The sequence below is a fragment of the Siphateles boraxobius genome, unplaced genomic scaffold, assembly GCF_051911475.1.
Source record: "Siphateles boraxobius isolate OS27281-9 unplaced genomic scaffold, OSU_SipBor_1 47, whole genome shotgun sequence".
Lineage (NCBI taxonomy): Eukaryota > Metazoa > Chordata > Actinopteri > Cypriniformes > Leuciscidae > Siphateles > Siphateles boraxobius.
Genome location: NW_027509108.1, coordinates 176978 through 201427, shown reverse-complemented (window position 1 = coordinate 201427; position 24450 = coordinate 176978). Strand labels below are relative to the sequence as shown.

The window sequence follows — 24450 nt, the reverse complement described above, 5'->3', positions numbered from 1 at the left end:
CAAACGCGCCCAGCAGCAGCGCTACGCTTCCGCCATTTTGGGGTGAAAGCGCCTCGGCAGTCCACTAGTGTTGATGTGTCGTTCGCGAACGAGCCGCTCTAAAAGCCGATTCTTTGAAAAGAACAGGACTTCCCATCATTATCCACTAGCTTTTTGCTGTCGCTATGGCAATATCAGCTGCTTTTTAGCTTTTTTTTTTTTAAAGTAGCCTACATCAAATCCAAACTGAATGATGACAACACAGAATAACGTACAATCACTAGACTAGTGATCATCAAATCCCTTTTAGCAGTTTATTTCACAGACTTAGACAAGTTTTCTACTTTTTTCCCCACAAAACCTATAGTATTAGAATTACAAACTGATACCAACACATAACAGTAAGTAAAGGACATGCTATATCAGATAATTGGGAATGTTGGACAATATTTATAACAGCAATAAAATAGCTTTACAGTCAACTGTTTTGTTTTTTTTTTGTTTTTTTTTTTTCCAGTAGCTACTATCTTATATTAATGACCGTTAAAGCAAGACTATGTAAACAAAAAAACACAGCCACTGTCCATCATGTTCTAAAGATCATCATGTTTGTAGCATGATCCAGGGGATTACCCATACAGAAATTTAATATATGTCAATATAAGTAAATTACATATATAGCCTAATGTCAGTGCCCATGTCTGCTGCCTATATGAGAATATATGCAAAATTCATATAAAGCACATAGACATATATGAAACAATATAGCAAAAATGGCCGTTTTCTTGGAAGTGCCATATATTTTCCCGTATACTTATACTGAGTTACTTTTTTAACAGTGCACTGTAAAAAAAGATTAGTTGACTCAACTTAACTAAGTCAAGTAATCTTGTTGCTTTGACTGAGTTAAGTTGAGTCAACTTATAATGTCAAGTTTATTGCGCTTCAAAACACGAGTTGACTCAACTTCCTGTATCAAGTAATGTGGACTGGAAAACATTAGTTAAGAGAACTAAAAAAAAGATGTTGGTTGATCTTATGTTGGTAAATGGACTGCATTTATATAGTGCCATCCAGCTCGTCGGGAGCAGCTGGGGTTAGGTGTCTTGCTCATGGACACCTCGACACTTGGTCAGGTGGATCCGGGGATTGAACAACCAACCTTCTGGTTTGTAGACAACCTACATGAACCACTGAGCCACTGCCGCTCAGATTTTATCAAGTTAGTTTACAGAAATTACTAGATTTCAAAAATTTAAGCAAGCTAATATCTACAAAGAATCTACATGAGAATTGAGAATTGGCCAGTCAAACTTAACACTGACACTCTGGCGGCGCTAGCCAGCTGAATTAACAGCGCTCAAAGTCGACACTCAGAGGCTGTGTTCAAAATCATATTCTATACCGTCATTCACTATTCCCTACATTAGTTCACTAATATAGTCCACTTGATTGAGTGAATAATTCAGTTAATTTTCAGTTAATTAAGTTAATTGAGACCCTGATTAACAACTGCTGTTAACAATCAGAATCACTGAAGGAGATAGGAACAAGAAGAACAGAAAAAAAGACGAAATCAAGATAAAAGACATTAAATCTTAGCAAAAGATCTCAGCAGAGGAGGATTAAACATCTCCACAAACAGCATTACCAGCTTCACTTATTAATAACCAGACTGAGTTTATTTCTGTCAGACGTCTACAGAAGTTCTTATTAAAAGGTGACAGAGGTTTAGATGTCATTTTATTTTCATTTGATGTTACCATAATAGTGATCAGTGATTGCTTTAGTTGGGCTCTTGACCCTTGACTTTTGAATAGTGATGGGCGATACTGCAAATTTCTGTATCGATCTGATACCAAGTAAATACAGGGCCAGTATCGCCGATATTGATACCGATACTTTTTCATTTTAAAAGCATGCATTTGAACTTGTATGCACTTACAGCAGTGTGTCATGATTTATGAGGTGAATGCATCATTAATATGCTAAATCTGAACACGTTTTCATGACTACTAGGCCTAAATATTTTGTGATCTGTGCTCTCAACTCCCCTTTAATTAGTCAGTGACTTTTACAAAACTACCCAAATTATAGTACTAGCCTACTGTTCAAAAGTTTGGGGTCTGTAAGATTTTTATTTCTCTTAGTAAAAACTGTAATATTACAATTTAACAATTTAACATAGGCTATCTGTTTTCTATGCCATAGTAAACTGTAATTTATTCATGTGATCAAAGCTAAATTTTCAGCATCATTACTCCAGTCATGATGATAATTCATTTTAATATGCTGATTTGCTGCTCAGGAAACATTTCTTATTATTATCAATGTTGAAAACAGTTTCATATTTTGTTGGAAACCATGATACATTTTATGCAGAATTATTTGATGAACAAAGTTGAAAGAACAGCATTTATATGAAGTAGATTTTTTTTTAGTGTAAAACCCTTGACTGTCACTTTTGATCAATTTAATGTATCGATCCTTGTTGAATAAAAATATTAATTTCATTAAAAAGATCTTACTGACGTCAACATTTTAAACCATTATGTACAGTTTTGGTTTGTTTATTGCGAAATAACTCCCGATTGTTTCTCTGTCATCTAAGCAAGGCTTCGTTTCCCAAACGCACTGGGCCTGTGAGCTCAGCGAAGCACCAGCATCGAACGCTCTCTGTGATTGATTGGTTTCGTCTTGTATACAGATGACTAGGAGAAAAGGTTCTATCCTACACAATTACCCGCTAACATTCGCTTATTTTTCCACTTAGAAGCTTATTTTACGCACTGAATTGCATGCTAAATTAATAAAAAATTACTGGTAAAAAAAACACACATTTGGATCGATATTTTTGTGTGAGGATCGATCCTTTTCGATACCACGTCAGTATCGAAGTATCGATACTTCAGGATCGATCCGCCCATCACTACTTTTGAACATTAGTTGTTCTTTGGCTGCTGTAGCTGTGTCTTTAAAATACATCAGCTATGGCACAAAGCTGAAGACAACAGGATGACAATGACTGTTTGTTAATAGTCACAATCATCATGTAATGGCCTGGTTTACTGATCTCATTTGCTGCCTAAAGTTGTTAAATGGTGATGTTTTGTAGTTTTGATTTTGTTGTCATTGTGATTTTACAGATTGAGATCTATCGTGGATTTGACGTAAAGAAAATAATAATGATTTTAAAAAGGTTATACTCAGAACATTTTGAACTTCTTGATCAGCCAGACACACACAGGCATCAATAATTGGTGTATGAATCTCAACAATGGTGACAATCAACAAAAAAGATAACATTAAATTTGAACATCCCAAAATACGCAACTAAAAGTCAACACAAAACCAAAAGCAAAAATAAAAACAAAAAGTAAAAATTAAAGCAAATAACCAGACAAATCTGATGCATAATTTATTCATGCTGCAATGCATGCTGGGAGTCATGTTTTTTTTTTGGTACCCAACATGCATTGCAGCATAAAACTTATGATTGTCACCATTGTTGAGATTCATACACCAATTAGATGCCTGTGTGTGTCTGGCTGATCAAGAAGTTCTAAATGTTCTGAGTATAACCTTTTTAAAAACATTATTTTCTTTACATCAAATCTTTTTGGATTGAGATCTAGCGTGGAAAATCACAATGACAACAAAATCAAAACTACAAGACATCACCATTTAACAACTTTAGACAGCAAATGAGATCAGTAAATCAGGCCATAATATGATGATTGTGACTATTAACAAACAGTCATTGTCATCCTGTTGTCTTCAGCTTTGTGCCATAGCTGATGTATTTTAAAGACACAGCTACAGCAGCCAAAGAACAACTAATGTTTAAAAGTCAAGTGTCAAGAGCCCAACTAAAGCAATCACTGATCACCATTATGGTAACATCAAATAAAAATAAAATGACATCTAAACCTCTGTCACCTTTTAATAAGAACTTCTGTAGACGTCTGACAGAAATAAAGTCAGTCTGGTTAGTAATAAGTGAAGCTGGTAATGCTGTTTGTGGAGATGTTTAATCCTCATCTGCTGAGATCTTTTGCTAAGATTTAATGTCTTTTATCTTGATTTCGTCTTTTTTTCTGTTCTTCTTGTTCCTATCTCCTTCAGTGATTCTGATTGTTAACAGCAGGTGTTTATTAACTGAAAATTAACTGAATTATTCACTCAGTCAAGTGGACTATATTAGTGATCTAATGTAGGGAATAGTGAATGAGGGTATAGGATATGATTTTGAACACAGCCTCTGAGTGTCGACTTTGAGCGCTGTTAATTCAGCTGGCTAGCGCCGCCAGAGTGTCAGTGTTAAGTTTGACTGGCCAATTCTCAATTCTCATGTAGATACTTTGTAGATATTAGTTTGCTTAAATTTTTGAAATCTAGTAATTTCTGTAAACTAACTTGATAAAATCTGAGCGGCAGTGGCTCAGTGGTTCATGTAGGTAGTCTACAAACCAGATGGTTGGTTGTTCAATCCCCGGTTCCACCTGACCAAGTGTCGAGGTGTCCATGAGCAAGACACCTAACCCCAGCTGCTCCCGACGAGCTGGATGGCACTATATAAATGCAGTCCATTTACCAACATAAGTTCAACCAACATCTTTTTTTTAGTTCTCTTAACTAATGTTTTTCAGTCCACATTACTTGATACAGGAAGTTGAGTCAACTCGTGTTTTGAAGTGCAATAAACTTGACACTATAAGTTGACTCAACTTAACTCAGTCAAAGCAACAAGATTACTTGACTTAGTTAAGTTGAGTCAACTAATCTTTTTTTACAGTGTGGGGGATGGGTGAACAGTGGGTGGGGTGGGGTGGGGTGGGGGGCTCTCCCGTGTAGGGTTGTAATGGTATGAGATTTTTACAGTATGATAACGTCTCAGAAAATATCACGGTTTACAGTATTAATCAATTATTAAATAAATGGTATTATTAAATTATGGTTATTATTATTATTATCATCAGTTAAAATTACAGTTAAATTAAAGAAAACAGTTTTTTTGGGGTTGAACAAATACTTTTATTATAACAAACTTGAAACCATTTGTTTTTTTTGTTTATTAAAATTTCAATAGAACATGTCTAATCAATTAAATTCAATAATTGATAATGAATTAGATTAACAACTCATTTTTAACATTAATAATTTATTAAATTTTTTAAGAATAATATAGTCCTATGAAATGTATTTTATTCATAAAATTAATGTTTCTTTTTATGATTTACTCCAAATATATTATCAAAAACAGTGGCAATCAAATGAAAATTTTAACTTGTGGCCTTTTTTATTTTTTGGGGAAGAGCTGCAAAAAACAGATTTACTAAATTAAACCATGGACAAAAAAGATATGCCTTAATTAATGTTTAAATAAATTGTATTATTATTGTTGTTATTATTATTGTTGAGAGGTACATTCTATTGTATGCCTACAACAGTAATATATTTCTGTCATATTTTCTCCTAGTTAAACCAAACTTTTATTTTGACGGGTTGTAGTGAAGATCTGTTTCAAAGTGTAAGCCTATTTGACAATGGTTTTTCTCAAATAAAATGATGAAAATGCTCATTAGGCGTTCTCTCAGAGCAGCTCTGGAAATGTTCATTTATTCATGTCCTCAAATTGTTTGTGAGACGCTAGCTGTGTCCCAATGTGAAGGCTGCATCCTCCGAAGGACGCGTCCTAAACAGTTTGTGAGTGCAGTTTATGAACTGAGGGGACGGACTGCACAACCGTCGCCACGGATTGTTTTTTTCCCCCACAGGAGACTTTCTGGGCTCCGTACTACGGGAATATAAAACCCAGTTGAATATAAAAAAGTGCAGTTCAAATGTTACTCCCGCTCGTCATCGGTAGCTGTCACAGTTGCCAGGCGACAAGAACAATCATCCGTTATTTTTTTAAATAAAAGTGCTGTCGTCACCGGCGCGCAATGACTTATGGGGTAGGATCGGGGAGGATAGACCGAAAAGGCTCTTTTTATGTATCCTTCCTTTCACCTTTTTAGGATTTTAATACCTGCAGGCTGGACAGTGTCCTCCCATCCTTTAACCCCTTAACTGTCACGATGCCGTATACTGGATATCTAACTTTACTTCGCTATATTACTATTAAATCCTAATCTAATTATGACAAACTATAAATATTGTTGGAAAGGTCTAAGACTCCTAAATAGATATTTTAGCGCTGTTTTTTTCTTACAAATTATGTTTGAACAGTAATATATGAATTTATGACAAGAGTGCGCCTCAAAAAATCGACGTCATTACAAGAGTTTCGGACCTTTGTCACAAAAAGTCGACGAACACACTTTTAATAATTGAAACTTTGGTTTTTAATGCTAAAAGTTCATAATAAAACATAATCTAGTATTTGTCAATAAAAAAAGATAAAATTATATCTTAAAAAGTAAAGTAAGAAGTCCTCTCAAAAGTATAATATATATTATATATATATAAAATAAATAATTTTTTTTATTATTATTATATCACATATTTAGTAGTTATCATAAATTAGGTATAATTTGAAAGCTTACGAACTCAGAATTCATCCTGTGAAAACCGTTTTGAAATTGGATGTTGTGTTACCATAGAAACGGTATTTTTGTATTAGGCCCCTCCCCTTTTGGGCATCATCTTTCATAATTTATTATCAAAACCTTTTCTAATATTGACAAAACACATATTGTCAGAAAGGTCTGAGTCTCAAGGTTCCATATTTAGTGATATTTGGATAGAAATTTATGAATTTGTTACAGCAGAATGCATACAATTAAATTCAATGGAATGCAATGGCACCCGGTGGCTATTTTTGGTACTACGCCTAAACAAAATCTCATGGGAACTTCAGTTTTTGTGATATCAACTTGAAATTTGGAACACAACTTGGTTAGATATATAGCTTTCATTTTATAGTAATTTTTCTAGTAAAAAATATTTTGTAAAATATTTATTTTATATTAAAAAAATATATTAATAAAGTATATTTGATTTACTGTAAATTATAACTTCCATAACTTTTTCATACTTTAATTTATTGAAGTGCTTTCTGCTATAATAATCTGCTGATTGTTTTCTTTAAAACAAGACCAAACTTAGGTCTGTATTCCAAAGCATTCTTGAATTACAACCATTTAAGTTTGTATAGTGCATTTTAATGTCAATTATCAAAAGGGGGGGTGACAGTTAAGGGGTTAAACAGTACGTATGTGGATTCCCCCACAAGGAAAGAAAATGTGCTGGATTTGTGTTATGGGAACGTAAACGATGCTTATACTGCTCACGTCAACACTAATAAAAGAGTCTGCTAAATGATTAAATGTAAATGTAAAGCAAAGTAACTTATCCTGGGCACATGCCAAAAACTCTCCACCCCTCACTGCCCAATCTCCATTAATTGCCAGTCAGTAGGAATTGTGGGCAGTTTCAGGTACCTAGGCATTATTTTGGACAATAAATTGAGTTTTGAGCATCACATCACAGACATTCATAGACGCTGCCAACAGAGACTATTTGTGAAACGTAAACTCAGGACTTTCTCAGTCGAACCACAGCTCCTGCTTCTCTTGTACCGTAGTATCGTTGAACCCGTCCTCCTCCACTATGCTCTCTCTCACCAATAGAAACAAGCTCCTCAAAATAACTTACACTTCCTCAAAAATAATTGGCCTTCCCACTCCCAACTTGTTTTCTCTCATTGACACTGCTAACATTCGTACAGCAAACACCATAATACAAAACCCAGCCGCTCTCTCGACTCATGTTTCACCCTTCTTCCCTCAAGCCACAGATACAGACAGCGACCCCAGAAAAACATCACGCCTGGGGAAAAGTGTTGTACTCTCAGCTAGAAGAGCGTTGAATTCACAGAATGCGGAATTGTGTGTGTGTGTGTGTGTGTGTGTGTGTGTGTGTGTGTGTGTGTGTGTGTGTGTGTGTGTGTGTGTGTGTGTGTGTGTGTGTGTGTGTGTGTGTGTGTGTGTGTGTGTGTGTGTGTGTGTAATATGTCCATTTAAGTGTACAAAAATGTGTGTGTGTGTGTGTGTAATATGTCCATTTAAGTGTACAAAAATATGTGTATTCTGTCTAGTATGTGCATATTATGCTTGTTGAATGTTGCTCCTGGTACAGTCTGTGAAAATAAATTTCCTCTATCGAGGACATTAAATAATTAATTTATTTCTAAATCTGTTATATTACTGAAGTCTATCTGTAAGTATAAATCAAAATAGTGATGAAAATTTTCAAATCTAAATCGAAACTGGTGCAAAGTCAATAAAACAATATAATATTTACTGATATATCAACTCAAGATTCATTAGAAAATATCACTGATTTACATTCATTTTGCGTATTTATATATTAATATTAATAAATCATGTTTAATACACAAAAATGTCATGCAGTCTGTATATGATTGGGCCTGAAATTATCAAAAAAATCTGAATAATCTGTGAACTATTTGACTAATATTAATTCATATCTAATAAATATATACTCACATTCAACATTAAGATGAACAACAGGAGAGATCAGATGATGATTATTTCCTCTTATTTCACATTGATAGTTTCCTTCATCAGAACGACTGACTGACTGCAGATGAAGCTGATTCTCTGTTCGATCAGTTATTCTCTGTGTGTTTCTGTACCAGATGAATGTTGTTTGTTCAGGCAGAGAGCAGCTGCTTTTACATGTCAGAGTGACTGAATCTCCCTCTTTCACTCTCTGCCGTGTCTCCACCTGCAGGTCTGACACAACAACAACAACAACAACAACAACATCATCAACAACAATAACAACACCAACAACAACAACAACAATATCAACAACAACAACTGATTCACTGTCATCACAACATCAACATCAGCATCATGGTAATAATTATACAACAATAGTATTAACACACTAAACTGAAGCAGTTATATATGATGTTTCTGTGGCACAGATGGTAGTTTATTCAAAAACTAATAAAAATGTTTCTGTTGTCTATTTCTGAGAGTCCACTAGTTTTACCTGTGACATCAAGCCAAGATCCAGGAATCACTGTCCAGCTTTTCTGCCATGAATCTGTAATTCTGCAGTAGTAGACGCGTTTATCAGCTTCTGTTACATTCATCAAAGTGATGCTGTAAGTGTTTATATTTGCACTCAAACACTGAACTCTTCTTCTCTTCTCTGGATCTGAACACAGATCAGGTGATTCTCCGTCAGTTACAACAGCTTTAGTCCAGAAACCTTTTATGAGTTTATAACTATGTGTTAAAGTACAGGATATTTTCACTGTTGATCCCTTTAATGCACAGACATATGAAGGGCTGTAATTCACTCCTGAATCCCGCAGACCATCAACCCCTGAAACACAGAAATGAGGAAAATAATTAAAGAGGCTTTCAGCAACAAACATAGAAATATTTAGTTTTCTTTCTGCACTGTTCATAACACACTATCAAAGATTTCAGTTGGTGTGTGTTAGGAATGTGAAAAGGGACATGGTGATGGAGAAAAATATACATTTCAATGCTTTTCCATTCTCTCGTAATTGTATTGGTTAATATATTGTTTATAATTTGCGGGCATCATGGAGCCACTATCAATATGCTAAATATTGAAATAGTTTTTGAATGAACGCTTGTTACTTTCGCATTCACGATCACGAGTAACGTTACTCTGTTTATAGGGAGTCGGCAGTCCAGGCCCGGAGCCACGGGGGGCAAAAGTGGGAATTGCCCCTCAGATCTTATTTCTGCCCCTCAGCTTCAATTTGTCTGAAACCTCATATGAAAGCGGCGGCAGGCTTCGGCTCCTCCTCGTCTTTCACGATGTGTGTCCACTGGCGCCAAGCGAGCCGAGCTCTTGGTTTAACATACATTTGCCTGGTTGACTTAGATTATTTGTTTAAATTAAATCAGAATTTTGAGTTAATACAAAGAAAGAGATAACTTTATTCAACAGAAACAAATATTATTTGAACTAGGAGTTAAATGGATCGTTGTTTGATCAGTGACAAGGACAGAACGGCCTAGAAGAGGAAAAAGAGAATTTAATTTGCTATTCGCACACTGTTATCTGTGCGCACAGCCACGCACACCCGAAGCGCGCACACACACACACACACAGAGAGAGAGAGAGAGAGAGGGAGAGAGAGAGAGAGAGCGCGTTTCAGATAGCGCACAAACTCCGAATTGATTACTCTTTCTCTTTCACACAAAACTATGTCAAAATACCGGTCTCAGCAGTATCCCCCGTATGAACAGAGCAGCAACGATGACAGAATAGCAAATGCCACGTTATACACGACAAGGAGGAGCTGGGGAGGTGGTGGGTTGCAGAGAGCGAGCAGTTAGGAGCGAACTGAATCTGCTTAAATAGGGCGCCCTGATTTGAGCGTAGTCATCAGCAGCGAGGGGAGATGAACAGCTGATGCAAACAGGGCTGGACTGGCCATTGGGCATACGGGCACTTTCCCGATGGGCCGACGTGCTTTTTGGGCCGATACAGATCATTCTTAAAAAAAATAAAAAATAATTGTTTTTGTCTAAACGGCCCATAATACTCGTACATCGGCGGCCCATTCGTTTAGTTTTGCTAGGATGCTGGGATCTTTGTGCCGGTGTAATGCATTGGACAAAAAAAGTCAGCGTAGGTTTTTTTGTTTTTAACAGCCCGGCCCATGAAACACGTAGATCAGCGGCCCATTGGTTATTTTCTTGATTGGCACTGGGCTGGTCCAATCACATCTTTAAACTCCTCCCCCTTTGGGCGCTGAGCGAGCGTGCAGTGTCAGTGTGTATCTTTCAAAATAGTCAGAGATGGAGAAGAAACACAAGAAATGTGCAGAGAAATAGTGTAAAGAAACGGGCCCTTCAAGTGTCTGATGAGGATATTGAGGAGGATCAGGAGAGAATGAGTGAGTGTAGAGAACTGTGGTAAGCAGAACTAGGCAACTTTCAGAACACTGAGGTGATGCGTGAGGAACCCATTACCCAGTTACGCATTATTTACACATCTATTATCTTACATCTCATTATTTACACATATATTACACATCATCTGCGTAGTTGAAGATTACACATTTTACTAGAATTGTAATGAGACGCGTTTGTAAACCATGTTTTCCGCCAAAATAAAAGATCATGTGTTTATCTCTTTCAAGCATAGAAATTAGTACAAAACTAATTATGAAAGTTGCTTTTATTTTTCAGTGCATTTGTTTTATAATATATGGCTATTACTGTCATGGGATTAATATTATAACTATTATTATGTAGTAGTGTAATGCAGACAGACACTATATCACAGCTAAAAGAGTTTTGAGTTTTTCTTTGTTCAATTTGCACACTGAATATGGGTTGGAGCTCTTAATTTTTAACTCTCAAAGTGCACCAGATGGATGAATTTAACATTAAAAAGCATTTACCAAAAATCCTTTGTCAAACACTTGTATTGCTATGCCAATGCAGCTTATAGCTTGTTTTAGGATTCATCATTGTGGATTAGTTCGACTGTATTTTACAATTAGTAGTTATTTCAACTATTAACTCTTACTCATTCCTACTCACTCATTAGGCTACATGGCATTAGTGGCTTTAATAGGAGTTAGTATACATATTCAGGGGCGTGAAAAGATCGGTGTGTTTATGATTATATGTAGTGGGCCGGTCAGGGCCAAAATGCCCGGGCCGATTTTTAGTCCCAGTCCAGCCCTGGATGCAGCTCAGCTGAGCAGATCGCTGATGACACCGTGTTGTCGGCCAATAGCGTTAGCAGCATCTTGACTATTTGGCCTGCCAGAACTGACGCTGACGCTCAATCTCTGTGTGTAATTCTTGTATTTGTTTTTATTTTTTACTGACCGTTCAAGTTGCCTTTACTAATGTTTGAACTTTATTAGTTAGGCTTGTAGTTTTCGCTGCGGGATCAGAGTAGGTCTACTTAATGTGTGCTTTAGGTAATAAATGGAAAGCAAAGTTACCTTTCCCCTCCCCCAAAATATATTTTTTCTTGCTGATCCGAAAAATGATCCGATCCATGACTCAAAAACCATAATATGATCCGAACAGTGAGTTTTATGATCCGTTGAACCACTACTGTTATCTAAACAACGTTTGTGGACCGAAGCTGAATTGACAAAAGATTTGAGAAGAAATGTGATAAAGCATTAAAATATTTGTTTACAGTGCGGTGGCAAACAGCACACAGACAATACACTGATTTAAACTGCTTATCAGAGAAACATCATGTAGTTATATTAAATTGTACTAAATAATGACCCAGCCGCTAATTGTGACATTTATAGTCTTAGAGTAAAGGCTTTAGTGGTTTTTCATGTCACTTTGAATTATAAATGTGGCAAATTGATAGATTCATGTTCTGTTATTTTTTTAAATAGGAAAAAAGGAATGATTTAATATAGGGCAGATTAAACATATTGCCAATTTAGACAATCACACTAATATAAGGTGTGTCTATATTCTAAATTAATATGAATATTAATATATTAAATGTTTTTTAATCTTTTCATCTTAACATCCCCCCCAAAAAGTGTGAAATATTTCTTTACTGTTAATGAATCAGTTTGTACTCACAGTCAACATAAAGATAAACAACAGGAGAGCGCAGACGTTCATATCCTCTTACAGCACATCTGTAGTTTCCTATATCAGAACTTCTGACTGACCACAGATGAAGCTGATTCACTTTCACAATTCCTCTAGTTATTCTCTGTGTTTCTTTGTACCAGATGAATGTTGTTTGTTCAGGCAGAGAGCAGCTGCTTTTACATGTCAGAGTGACTGAATCTCCCACGTTCACGCTCTGCTGTGTCTCCACCTGCAGGTCTGACACAACAACAACAACAACAACATCATCAACAACAACAACAACAACATCAACAACATCATCAACAACAACTCACCCAAAAATAAAAATTCAGTAATTTTTTATCATTATTTATTTTGTTCCTGTTTGCAGTCGTTCAGTTAAACTCATGTTTTATAATGATCACATGTTTTCACATATTGTTTCAAAGCAGCTTTACAGCAAATGAATGTTTCACTGACATGTCACTGGTCCTAATGAACAGGGAATCTCGCATTAAATCAACACATTTATTTTAATCTTATTTAATCTCTTCTGGCAGCAACATAATGTAAAAATAATGTACATCCAGCCGGTTGTTGTTTTGAAATAAACCTCAACAAGGTGATCAGGATCTGTGAACCGGTCAGAGTTTATTCTGCGATAACAACCAGCTTGATGTACATTATCCTGATTATTACACTATACTTGCCACATAAGTAAATAATTAGACATGACATATTGATTTAAGTTTAAATATTAGCTCATTAAACGCAAAGCTTCCATGAAGAAAAGGTTCAGCTTTGAGTCGAGACCAACAAACAAGTTCAAACATTTAGGTGGACATTTAAAGATAATGTATCATATCAATCACTTATTACACAGCTTTTCACCACATTAATAATGATGGAAACATGAAATATTGATTTAACCCTTTAACTGTCAGAACACTTCCTCTAACATGGATGTCAGAAACAAATAAATCACCCCAGACAGAGAAAGTCTAATATGGGAGAACGTTCGCTCAGTAAACTTGAGCTGGTTGCAGTTCCACACTGTCTCCATATGAGGGCGCTCACAGGACGAGTGCAGAATGAATGGAGGTCTATGGAGATATACCCCTAAAAATCCACTTTTCTCAGGATATAATTTTTTTTCTAGTAATTTGAATGTTGTATTCAAAAGGAGATGCAAAGAAATTACTCATTGCTGGGTGTTAGTTTTTTTAGAGTCACTCATTTGCTTTAAAAAGTATTTTAAATGTCAATGACGTCATACACATCGTTCCACCAGAGACACTGCTTTACGGCAATCCTTCAGTCACTTTGGTGCTTTCGCGCTCTGCGCTTTATTTTCATTGACAACACCGCTGAAACAGGTAAATACACACGCTCGAAGAGTTTTTGTTTTGTTGTTTTAAAAGACCACGCCGAAAATACACACACACATCCTGGTCCCGCTTCGGATGCCACGATAATAATAATAATACATTTTATTTGTAATGCGCCTTTCTCAGTCTCAAAGCGCTGATTTGACGATGCCATCAAGCGGTATCTCTGGTCGTAATCAGTCCTTCACCAAACAGCGTTTTATTAGCAGAATGCTAGCGTATAATGGACAACAACAACTCAACCTGTAAGAAATCAGAATCAGAATCAGAAAGAGCTTTATTGCCAAGTGTGCTTGCACACACAAGGAATTTGTTTTGGTGCTGAGGCTTCCAGTGGACATATACAAATACAACAAGAAACATGAAACATAATACTACAAATTATAAGAATAAAGAATAAAAATATAAATATATGAGAATAAAACTATCACAGTTGGGTTTAGTCAGAATAGACATTTCCAGGTTTACAGATTATGAACATATTTACAGTGTTTTGAATATTATAAATAAATAAATCTACATATAAGTATCACCTGAGTTGTAGGATATTGCACTAAACAGTGGGAGTATTGCACTTAAAGGCATATGCCTTGGGAGGAGTGTTAACTGTTCAGGAGGGAAATGGCCTGTGGGAAGAAACTGTTCCTGTGCCGAGATGTTCTTGTGGCCAGTGATCTGAGTCGCCTTCTTGACGGTAACAGTTCAAACAGGTGGTGTCCAGGGTGAGTGGAGTCTGTGATGATTTTACCTGCTCTCTTCCTCTCTCTGGAAGAGTACAGGTCCTGGAGGGATGGTAGGGGGGCACCAATGATCCTCTCCGCAGTCCGGACTGTCCAAAAAGGACCTAAGTACTCGTTCATTCAACTTTCGACCTATAACCCATGTTGAACTTGCAAAATCTACAATCAAATCTGAGATTTCTCAATGGCAATCGGGTGAAAGAGACAAATTTAGCCGTCCAGCTCCATAGACTCCCATTCATTTTGCACTCAGGGCGATCGCCCCCCAGTGGAACTCTGGTGGAACTACAACCAAAATTCGGTACAATAGGACTTAATAGGGAGTGAATAGGCTTTCCGTATACGGGCTTTGCCCCAGCCATGTGAACTGTTTTTGGTGAAATTTTGCAAGCTAAGCATATTTTTTTTACATATTACACTGTAAGAGACCTAACTTTACAAGATGATGTTACTTGGTGCCATGAAAAAACCTAAGTATGTTTTTAATATTTTTTCGAAAACACACCAAACGGTTGATTTGGCACATAACGGTTAACTGTCACCCCCCTTTTTGAGAATGGACATTTCAATGCACTATTAAAACTTGGTTGTAATTCAAGAATGCTTTGGAATAAAGACCTAATTTTGGTTTTGTTTTAAAGAAAACACTCAGTAGATTATTGCTAAAGTAAAAGCACTTCAAAAAATAAAAGTATGAAAAAGTTATGGAAGTTTTAAATTTACATGAAATCAAATATACTGTAGGCTACTTAATATTTATTTTTTATTTTATATAAAATATATATTTTACAAAATATTTTTTACTATAAAATTACTATAAAATCAAAGCCATATAACCAAGTTGTGTTCTAAATTTGAAGTTAATATCACAAATTTTGTTTAGGCGTAATACCAAAAATGACATAAATTCCAATTGAATTTAATTATATGCATTCTGCTGTAACAAAATAATAAATTTCTGTCCAAATATCACTTCTGTCACAAAATATGGAACCTTGAGACTCAGACCTTTCTGACAATGTGTTCCCTCAAGATTAGAAAAGGTTTTGATCATAAATTATGATGGGCAATGAAAAAGTATGGCAAAGTATGTGTATGAATTCCGGTACCATTTTTTACCATTAAGTGACATCTCAACCATTTGGTATAGGCCGATATTTAAAAAATTATGGGATGTGTTGAAAAAAAATGCATTGAGTGTGGTTACTAGCGACACAAGGAGATAAGAAATGCAAACAAAAAAAATTTCCATCACTTTTTTCTTGGTGCGGACGAAACCGTTTAAAGGTGCATAGCGCAAGTGTCTGAGTTTTTGTAGAGCTATGCCCCCCTCTGGCAACAAGCGAAACTGCAACCAGAGTGTGTTTTCTTTGTCTTACGTGGAGTTTGCGTTGGGGTTTTGAATGGACTACAAGCCGGTCTCTTTGAATCCATCTTTGTCACGTGATAATCAGGAAACATAAACGAGGACTCAATTGCAGGAAAACAAAAGGTAAGATTTTAATTAACAAGCTAAACAAAATACAAAGTACAACAAAACTCCCACATGGGGGAAAAACCAGAACAATACTAACAAGGCAAAAACACTAGGAACAAGAAACAGGAACTTAGACAAACGAACCAGCACCGGACTGAAAACACAAAGGAGGCTATAAAGGAAACACACACAGGAGGGTAACAAGACAACAGGTGAGGAATGTTAATTACTAAACAGATAACGAGAAGGGAGGAGCTAACAATTAGACAAAGCACATGGCACAGGAATAATCAGGAGCCATGTGCTCACAAGAAACTAGACTAAGATAAACACGAGACAGACAGGAAATGTCACCACACAGAACTAGTAACAAAAGCAGAACCATGACATTACTCCCCCTCAAAGGGGACGCCACCTGGCGTCCCAAACTCAGGGACATCAAACAAAACCAAAAACACACAAGAAAACAAACAGACCAGACAACCACATCAGAAACACTAAAACAGGGAGGGAACCCAAACCAGTCCATAATCGCATAGCGGTAAAAAGTCCAAGAAGGCCAAGGAGGAATGGGAGGGTTAAACCAGGTAGTGCAGGCCTACAGGGCGAAGCAGGCCGTGTAGGCGGCCAGGGCGCTGAAGAACCCTCGGTCAGCCAGGGGGATGAAGACCCCTCGCGCGGCCAGGGCGGTGAAGACCCCTCGCGCGGCCAGGGCAGTGAAGACCCCTCGGGCGGCCAGGGCGGTGAAGACCCCTCGGGCGGCCAGGGCGGTGAAGATCCGTCGGGTGGCCATGGCGGTGATGACCAGGGCGAAGACGACCACGGCTCAGGAAAAGGAACAGACACTGGCTCCGGCTCAGGAACAGACACTGGCTCCGGCTCAGGAACAGACACCGGCTCCGGCTCAGGAACAGACACCGGCTCCGGCTCAGGAACAGACACTGCCTCCGGCTCAGGAACAGACACTGCCTCCGGCTCAGGAACAGACACTGGCTCCGGCTCAGGAACAGACACTGGCCCCGGCTCTGGAACAGACACTGGCCCCGGCTCTGGAACAGACACCGGCTCAGGAACAGACACCGGCTCTGGAACAGACACTGGCTCCGGCTCAGGAACAGACACTGGCTCCGGCTCAGGAACAGACACTGGCCCCGGCTCTGGAACAGACACTGGCACTGGCTCAGGAACAGACACCGGCTCAGGAACAGACACCGGCTCAGGAACAAACACCAAAACTGAAAGAGCCACAAGAACAGACACAAACACAGAAACAAACACTGGTTCAGGAACAGATGCTGGCTCCGGCTCAGTTACAGCAGACACTGGCTCCGGCTCTGGAACGGCAGACACTGGCTCCGGCTCAGGAACGGCAGACACTGGCTCCGGCTCAGGAACGGCAGACACTGGCTCCGGCTCAGGAACGGCAGACACTGGCTCCGGCTCAGGAACGGTAGACACTGACTCCGGCTCAGGAACGGCAGACACTGGCTCCGGCTCGGGAACGGCAGACACTGGCTCCGGCTCAGGAACGGCAGACACTGGCTCCGGCTCAGGAACGGCAGACACTGGCTCCGGCTCAGGAACGGCAGACACTGGCTCCGGCTCAGGAATGGCAAACACTGGCTCCGGCTCAGGAACGGCAGACACTAAAGGTCTGAAGCGCGTCTCCAGGATCCGAGCTAGACGCTCTAAATAGCCGATCAGTGCCCCTCCGGCCACGAGAATGGGCATCTCCCGATCTATCTCCGACTGGGCAGACGTGGCGTGAGCCGTCTCTGTCTGGGCAGATGTGACCTGAATAGTCTCTGACTGGGCCGACGGGACGTGAACAGTCTCTGACTGGGCAGACGGAGCGTGAACAGTCTCTGACTGGGCAGACGGAACGTGAACAGTCTCTGACTGGGCAGACGGAACGTGAACGGTCTCTGACTGAGCAGACGGAGCGGTCTCTGGCTGGGCAGATGGACTGTGTGTCTTCCTCCTCCTCCGTCCATGAGTGCGAGAGGGCGCTGGGCTGGACGGCGCCAGTGGTGAGAGCTCGGGGCTGGACGGCGCCAGCGGTGAGGGCTCTGGGCTGGACGAAACCAGCGGCAAAGATCCTGTGCTGGGCGGAACCAGCGGCGAGGATCTTGTGCTGGGCGGAACCAGCGGCGAGGATCTTATGCTGGGCCAGTCCGGCGGCTCCGGATCAGAAAAATCGCCGGGCGGAGGACGGAGACGTTCTGTCACGGAAACACACACAGGGGACAGAAGATCCAAAAGCAGTAGTGTTTAATGATAGGGTAATCCAACTCACAATCAGTCCAGGCAGGGGTCAAATACCATGTAGCAATCCAAAAGACAAGAACAACACAGACCAAGAAACACAAACGAGAACGGAAGTGTGGGGACATAATACAACGACTCCGTAACACATACTGACACAGACATGGAATATATACACACAGATCTAACAAGACTAACAATGAACAGCTGGGACAATGATTACAGGGAACAGATGAATGTAATGAACAGTGATAAGTGACAGACAGAATGCTGGGAATTGTAGTCAATGTGAAGGACACCGTGAAAACGAGGATCTCTAGTGACACCCGGGGAAACACAAACCAGAAACTGTGACCATCTTCTACTTTTGTCGCGCGAGTTGTCTTCGATGATACGGAGAATTTCGGCGAATACACAAACCTGCCAGACATAGCCAGGTGAGCGTGAACGCGCATGACGTCACGCCCAGTCTCAAATTCCGACCCGAATCCCTCTTATTTATTTTACTGTACAGGATTATAGAAGCAATTGCAGTGATCAGAGAAGGGCTCATTCAGCCCATCAGGCAATTGTTTATGTATGTATGGGTTAGAAAAATGGGTATTTTTAACATGAACTGTTGCGCAATGCACATTTAATATCATACCTGATTATTTTCTATTTTTCATTATTTTCTAATGCCAATGGAAGTGCGAGGGAAACGCAAGCAATCGCAGGCCCACTTAAATTCAGCAAAGCAAAGGAGATATCAAGACGATTACATTCGGTATGATTTATGTGTCTCCTGGTTGATGGGGATGCACGTCCACAATGTGTAATGTGTACGGAGGCATAGGTGGAAATCGCGGGGGGGTCGGGGGGGTCAGGACCCCGCCCCCCTATCTGAGGGTTGTCCCCCCTAAAATATCATTAAAATATGTGTGTTGTAAATAAAGTAATGATATATTCTTAAAATAATTGTTTAAGAAATAAAATATTACAAATGCAAACGGGGCAACAACAAAAAAATGTTTTAAACATTTTGAGCCCCCCCTTGCCTCACAGTGCTTTGGTCCACTGCCTCCGCCCCTTTTACCTCACCACCGACACACACACATTCCGGTGGCGGGAGAGATGAACTAAGTTTTTGAGTAGTTGTGGAATTCCAGTAAGTCAATGTTTTATTCACTTTAAACATCGGATGAAGTGATTATTTTCTCTTTAATATAGATGATGCTGAGTCTTTAATTAATCATGTAAAAAAACAAATATATGATTGTGTACAGTGTACTAATGTACTTTTGTCACTGATGTAGTCTGCTATGTTAGCGATTATAACAGTACATCCCCACACACACACCCACACATAGAGTTTACCCATACACCACGTGATGTAACGTCAGTCTTGTAGATTAGACTAGTCCGGGTGCGCATTTAGATTTTAACGCTTTCACTGTGATTTAGTCGGTTTATATCATTTAATATAGTTAATATAATATAATATCATACGAAGAGTGCAGTTTTTCTCCAGATATCAGGATGATAACAAATGTGATTTTGATTTTATACAAGTTTAATAAACAAGAAGTTAATATTAAGTTTTAGACTTACATTTTAGACACCATATTAAAACACACCGAGGTGTTTCCTTACTGAATGAATCAGCTTTTTTATCAATCAGTTGAATGAATCTCAATGACTCACTCATTAACAGTGACGTACTGCCTCCTACTGGCGGTTTTAATTTCACATTTAAAGTATCTTTTCATGTTTTAAATCATTTCAAATATAAATATTTAACATTTTATTTTTAAAACGTCATAATATTATTTATGTCTGTGTAAAAACATCTAAATGCTACTTTAACCCTCATTTATCTTTGGGGTCTATGACCCCAATCGACTTTTCCGTAGTAAATAAAACATGGTTCCCGTCATCTCAGTTGCATAAAATTGTGTCACTTCTTCTACATTATCTATCTATACTCACAATATACACTATACACTGGGCTTGATTCCGTTGTTCTAAAGGTATGTAAAAAAAAATCCATTGTATTTTGGTGGCTTGATGAATGAAAAAGCTAACTAAATTGACCAAAGAAATTCTTCAAAACCATACAAATATTGTAAATTTTGGTCAATTTAGTTAGCTTTTTAATTAAACCAGAAAGAAACTTTGAGAAGAAGGATAATGGAACGGTCTCCATGCTACACTAATAAAAGTAAGGCTTTCCTCGGTGTACAATATCCTTGCAAGTACAATTGTGCCTGTATTATTGGTGTCCCCTTCAAAATTGCTCTTGAGAATTGTTATGTTTATTGTCCCCCTAAAATTTTCCCTACAACTTGATGAATCGACAGATATATCAAATGCAGCACAGCTGCTCATATTTGTCAGATTCTGCTATGAGGGGAAACTACACGAAGATATGTTATTTTGGACTACGCTGGATGGGACATGCACAGGATAGGATATATTCAACAAACTTGATAGTAAGATGCAGGAAGCGGGGAGTTGGGATAACTGTGGGCGTATGTACAGATGAGCTGGTGCTATGATGGGAAACATAAGGGTCTAAAGCCGAAGATATAAGCAGTTGCACCACACGTAAGATTCACCCATTGTTTTATACACAGGGAAGCTCTTGCTTCCAAGGCCCTTGATAATGAGCTGAGTTGCATGCTTCAAACAGTAATTAAAATTGTTAACATAATAAAAGCAAATCCCATCAATACGGACTGTCTGCTGTTATGTGCAAAGAAATGGGATCTGAACATGAATCTTTACTGTTGCACACTGAGGTCAGGTGATTGTCGCGAGGTAAAATATTGCGGCGTCTTTTTGAAATGAGAGATGAAGTGCGACTATTCTTATTGGATATACAATAACGTCTCCCTACGCAGAAAGTCTGACAGATCCTACATTTCTGACAAACCTTGCCAACTTGGCAGATATTTTTGATAGACTGAATGGACTTAACATCTCACTGCAAGAACCCAATACCAACATTATGTCATTAGCCGACAATGTAACCGGATTTGTAAAGAAGATGGAGCGATGGACAGCGTGAGTAGAAAAAGCAAGTGTGGAAATGTTTGATGGACTACATTAATTTATTGAGGAGGATGAGATGCTTCTGGATGACGGGACAAAAACATTGATAACTAATCATTTATTGGACATTTCAAACGGTACTTTCAGGAAGAGAAAAAAGAAAACAACAAATGGATCCGACAGCCGTTTATCGCACCACCACTGGCAGAAACCTGTCATCGGGACTACAGGACTGACTGCTGGACCTATCCAGTGACAGGATCCTGCGAGCAGCCTTTGGCCCAATCCCAATTCTACCCCTTTGCCCTTCGTCTACCCCTATCCCTAACCCTTCGCCTTCCCCTTGACCCTTGAAACATGGTGTGGCGAGGCGTAGGGGTGAAAATATTCCACTAGGAAATTGGACACCACTACCACACCGTTACACGTCATTATACGTCGTAGCGCCTACGTCACAGGAGATGCGCCAATGTTTATCACAAACTGCCAAGATGCCGTCGACAGCTGCAGTCATCTCAGTTGCGTGGGTCACAGTTATTTTTTTGCATTTGTCTTGTGACGTAAGTTTGCTGGTGGATCAGTTTATGGTAACGTTATATATGATGGCTGCAAAATGGACTTATTTGGACTTAAAGAAACGTTGCTCGCTGTCAGACAGGTTGATCTGATCATGTTGCAAAAAGCACGAAACTGTAAGCACTGTTCGTTTATATCATGTTCACATATAACCACAAGAAAACAATGCGTTCATAGCATATGTACGGTAAAATATAAGCCAATTCCCTTCCGCGATTACATTCACCAGTTATCAGACATGTAAATATGTTGCGGGACTATCGTTAGCAAACTATAGCGATTTTGGCGATTTTTTTTTACAAACGTTTCTTTGAAGAAACTGACCGTAAATATGTACACAAGATTGAATGTAACGTAAAGCATTATCATATTATCATATTATCATAAGCATAAACATATCATTATTTGTTGTTAAAATACTTATTAAAGCCCAAAATTCGAACATTTATGGGTCTTGTTTTTTGCTTGGGCAGCCATTTTGTGTCTGTAGCCGGTGTATGCAGTGACACTTCTCATACCCCTTCGTTTGAAGTGTGGTCCCGAAAAATCTTCGTTTGAAGGGCTATCTGGCCCTTCCCCTTAGCCCTCCCCCTCCAACAAAAAGAGAATTAGGACAGCTCTACCTCTTCACGTGCACGTGCAAAACAGAGGGGATGGGGAAAGTGAAGGGGTAAGGGGTAGAATTGGGATTGGCCCTTTGTCTCAACTCCGTTGGATGAATTCTGGCTGTCAGTTGCAGGGGAATACCCGGATCATCTGAAATTGCTTTGGATGAACTGATTCGCTTTGCCTCGACCTATCTCTGTGAAGATACATTTTCTTCGCTTACTTGCATTAAAAACAAACAACGGTCACGACTTACGAGAGTTGAAGATGAACATACTTTATCAGTATCAAGCATTAAGCCCCAGAATATGTTGTTACCAGCATCAGGCTCATCCATCTCATTAACTGGAGTGAGTACAACAACTAATAACACTGTATGTTTCAGATATTCTGGTATGTACTGGGGGGCGCGAGATGTGACCCATATGTATAGGGGGGGCCGAGGCAAAAAGTTTGGGAACCTCTGCTGTAACTCATCATCACTTGGCTTAAATGCACTCAAAATAGTCGTACGTCCTCTAGTGTCACAAACAAAAACTAAAAAACTCAATATAATGACTCCAACAATTATCGAGTGCAAATCTTGATCTTGCATGTATGAGAGTGTTTGAGAACAGCAGTGAAGATTTGTGTTAAACATATTACAGTTTTGTTGCTTTGTTTCTTGATGAACCCTATTGCACACATTCACAACACTTGAATATCAGTCAAAAGTCACATAATTATAAGACAATTAAAGCTTGAAGAAGGTGCGTGCTGTCATTATATGAACAAGAGCCATCAGGACATTTGATCAAATATCTCTACTAATATCTCTCTATATAAAGAAGGTCATCTGGCAGATTCATTAACATGAGAAACTGTTTGATGTGTGTGTTTGTATGTTTCTCTGTCTATTTCTGAGAGTCCAGTAGTTTTACCTGTGACGTCAAGCTGAACTCCAGAAATCCCCGTCCATTTTCCATCCGCTTTATCTGTAGTAAATCTGCAGTAGTAGATGTGTTTATCAGCTTCTGTTACAGCCGTCAAAGTGATGCTGGAAGTGTTTTTATTTTCACTGTTACACCAAATCCCACTTCTCTTCTTTGGATCTGAACAAAAGTTATGCGGTTCTCCATCATTTACAACAGTTTTGGTCCAGAAAGCTGTTCTGGTCTCATAACCGTAAGGATGTGTTAAAGTACAGGATATTTTCACTGTTGATCCCTTTAATGCACAAACATATGAAGGGCTGTAATTCACTCCCCAATCCTGCAGACCATCAACCCCTGAAACACAGAAATGAGAAATGAAGAGACTTTCAGATGTATAAACAAAAAATCTCTTTTCACTTTTGATCATTTTATATTAGCTGACAGCAAAACACTCATGTCCGTTTATAAGTGTGAAGAGCTCAATCATCTTTTGTTATAATATGTGTATGAGTGAAACTGAAGACTCACCCACAGTCATGATCACTACGATCAGAGGAAGAGACTTTATGAGAGACGACACCATAGTGACTTCTGCAATCATAAAACTGACAAATATGACATTATGAGCATCATCTATATACAACATCACAAACTCTATTTGATAGATAAAGCACATGATTATTAATAATTCACGGCTCATTGATGATGTTTCTGTCAGGCCTCGTGTGTCTAAAGAGCTTCACACAATATTTACACATGAATCTACAACAGATATTGAGCTTCTGGAGTCAAAATCACTTCATCAAATCAACATTCACCTAAAACAGTTTTATAAATCGTAGCCCTACTGAATTATTTTAAATAACAGTTAAAATGGTT

General features: G+C 38.7%; 1 protein-coding gene across 2 annotated transcripts in view; it reads right to left on the bottom strand.

The window, feature by feature from the left end:
- The window catches only part of LOC143710378 (B-cell receptor CD22-like), a 35023-nt gene that overhangs the window by 10269 nt on the left and 304 nt on the right, over positions 1–24450 (bottom strand). For both annotated transcript variants that reach the window (XR_013194536.1, XM_077201327.1), the window contains exons 2-6: positions 24100–24176; positions 23578–23925; positions 12579–12830; positions 9007–9345; positions 8493–8741 (exon numbers count right to left, since the gene is read on the bottom strand). Coding sequence is in view for 1 of the 2 variants with exons in the window: in XM_077201327.1 (XP_077057442.1) it covers positions 8493–8741; positions 9007–9345; positions 12579–12830; positions 23578–23925; positions 24100–24172 (1261 nt within the window). In the remaining variant the exon portion in view is untranslated. The remainder of the gene's footprint in view (positions 1–8492; positions 8742–9006; positions 9346–12578; positions 12831–23577; positions 23926–24099; positions 24177–24450) is intronic.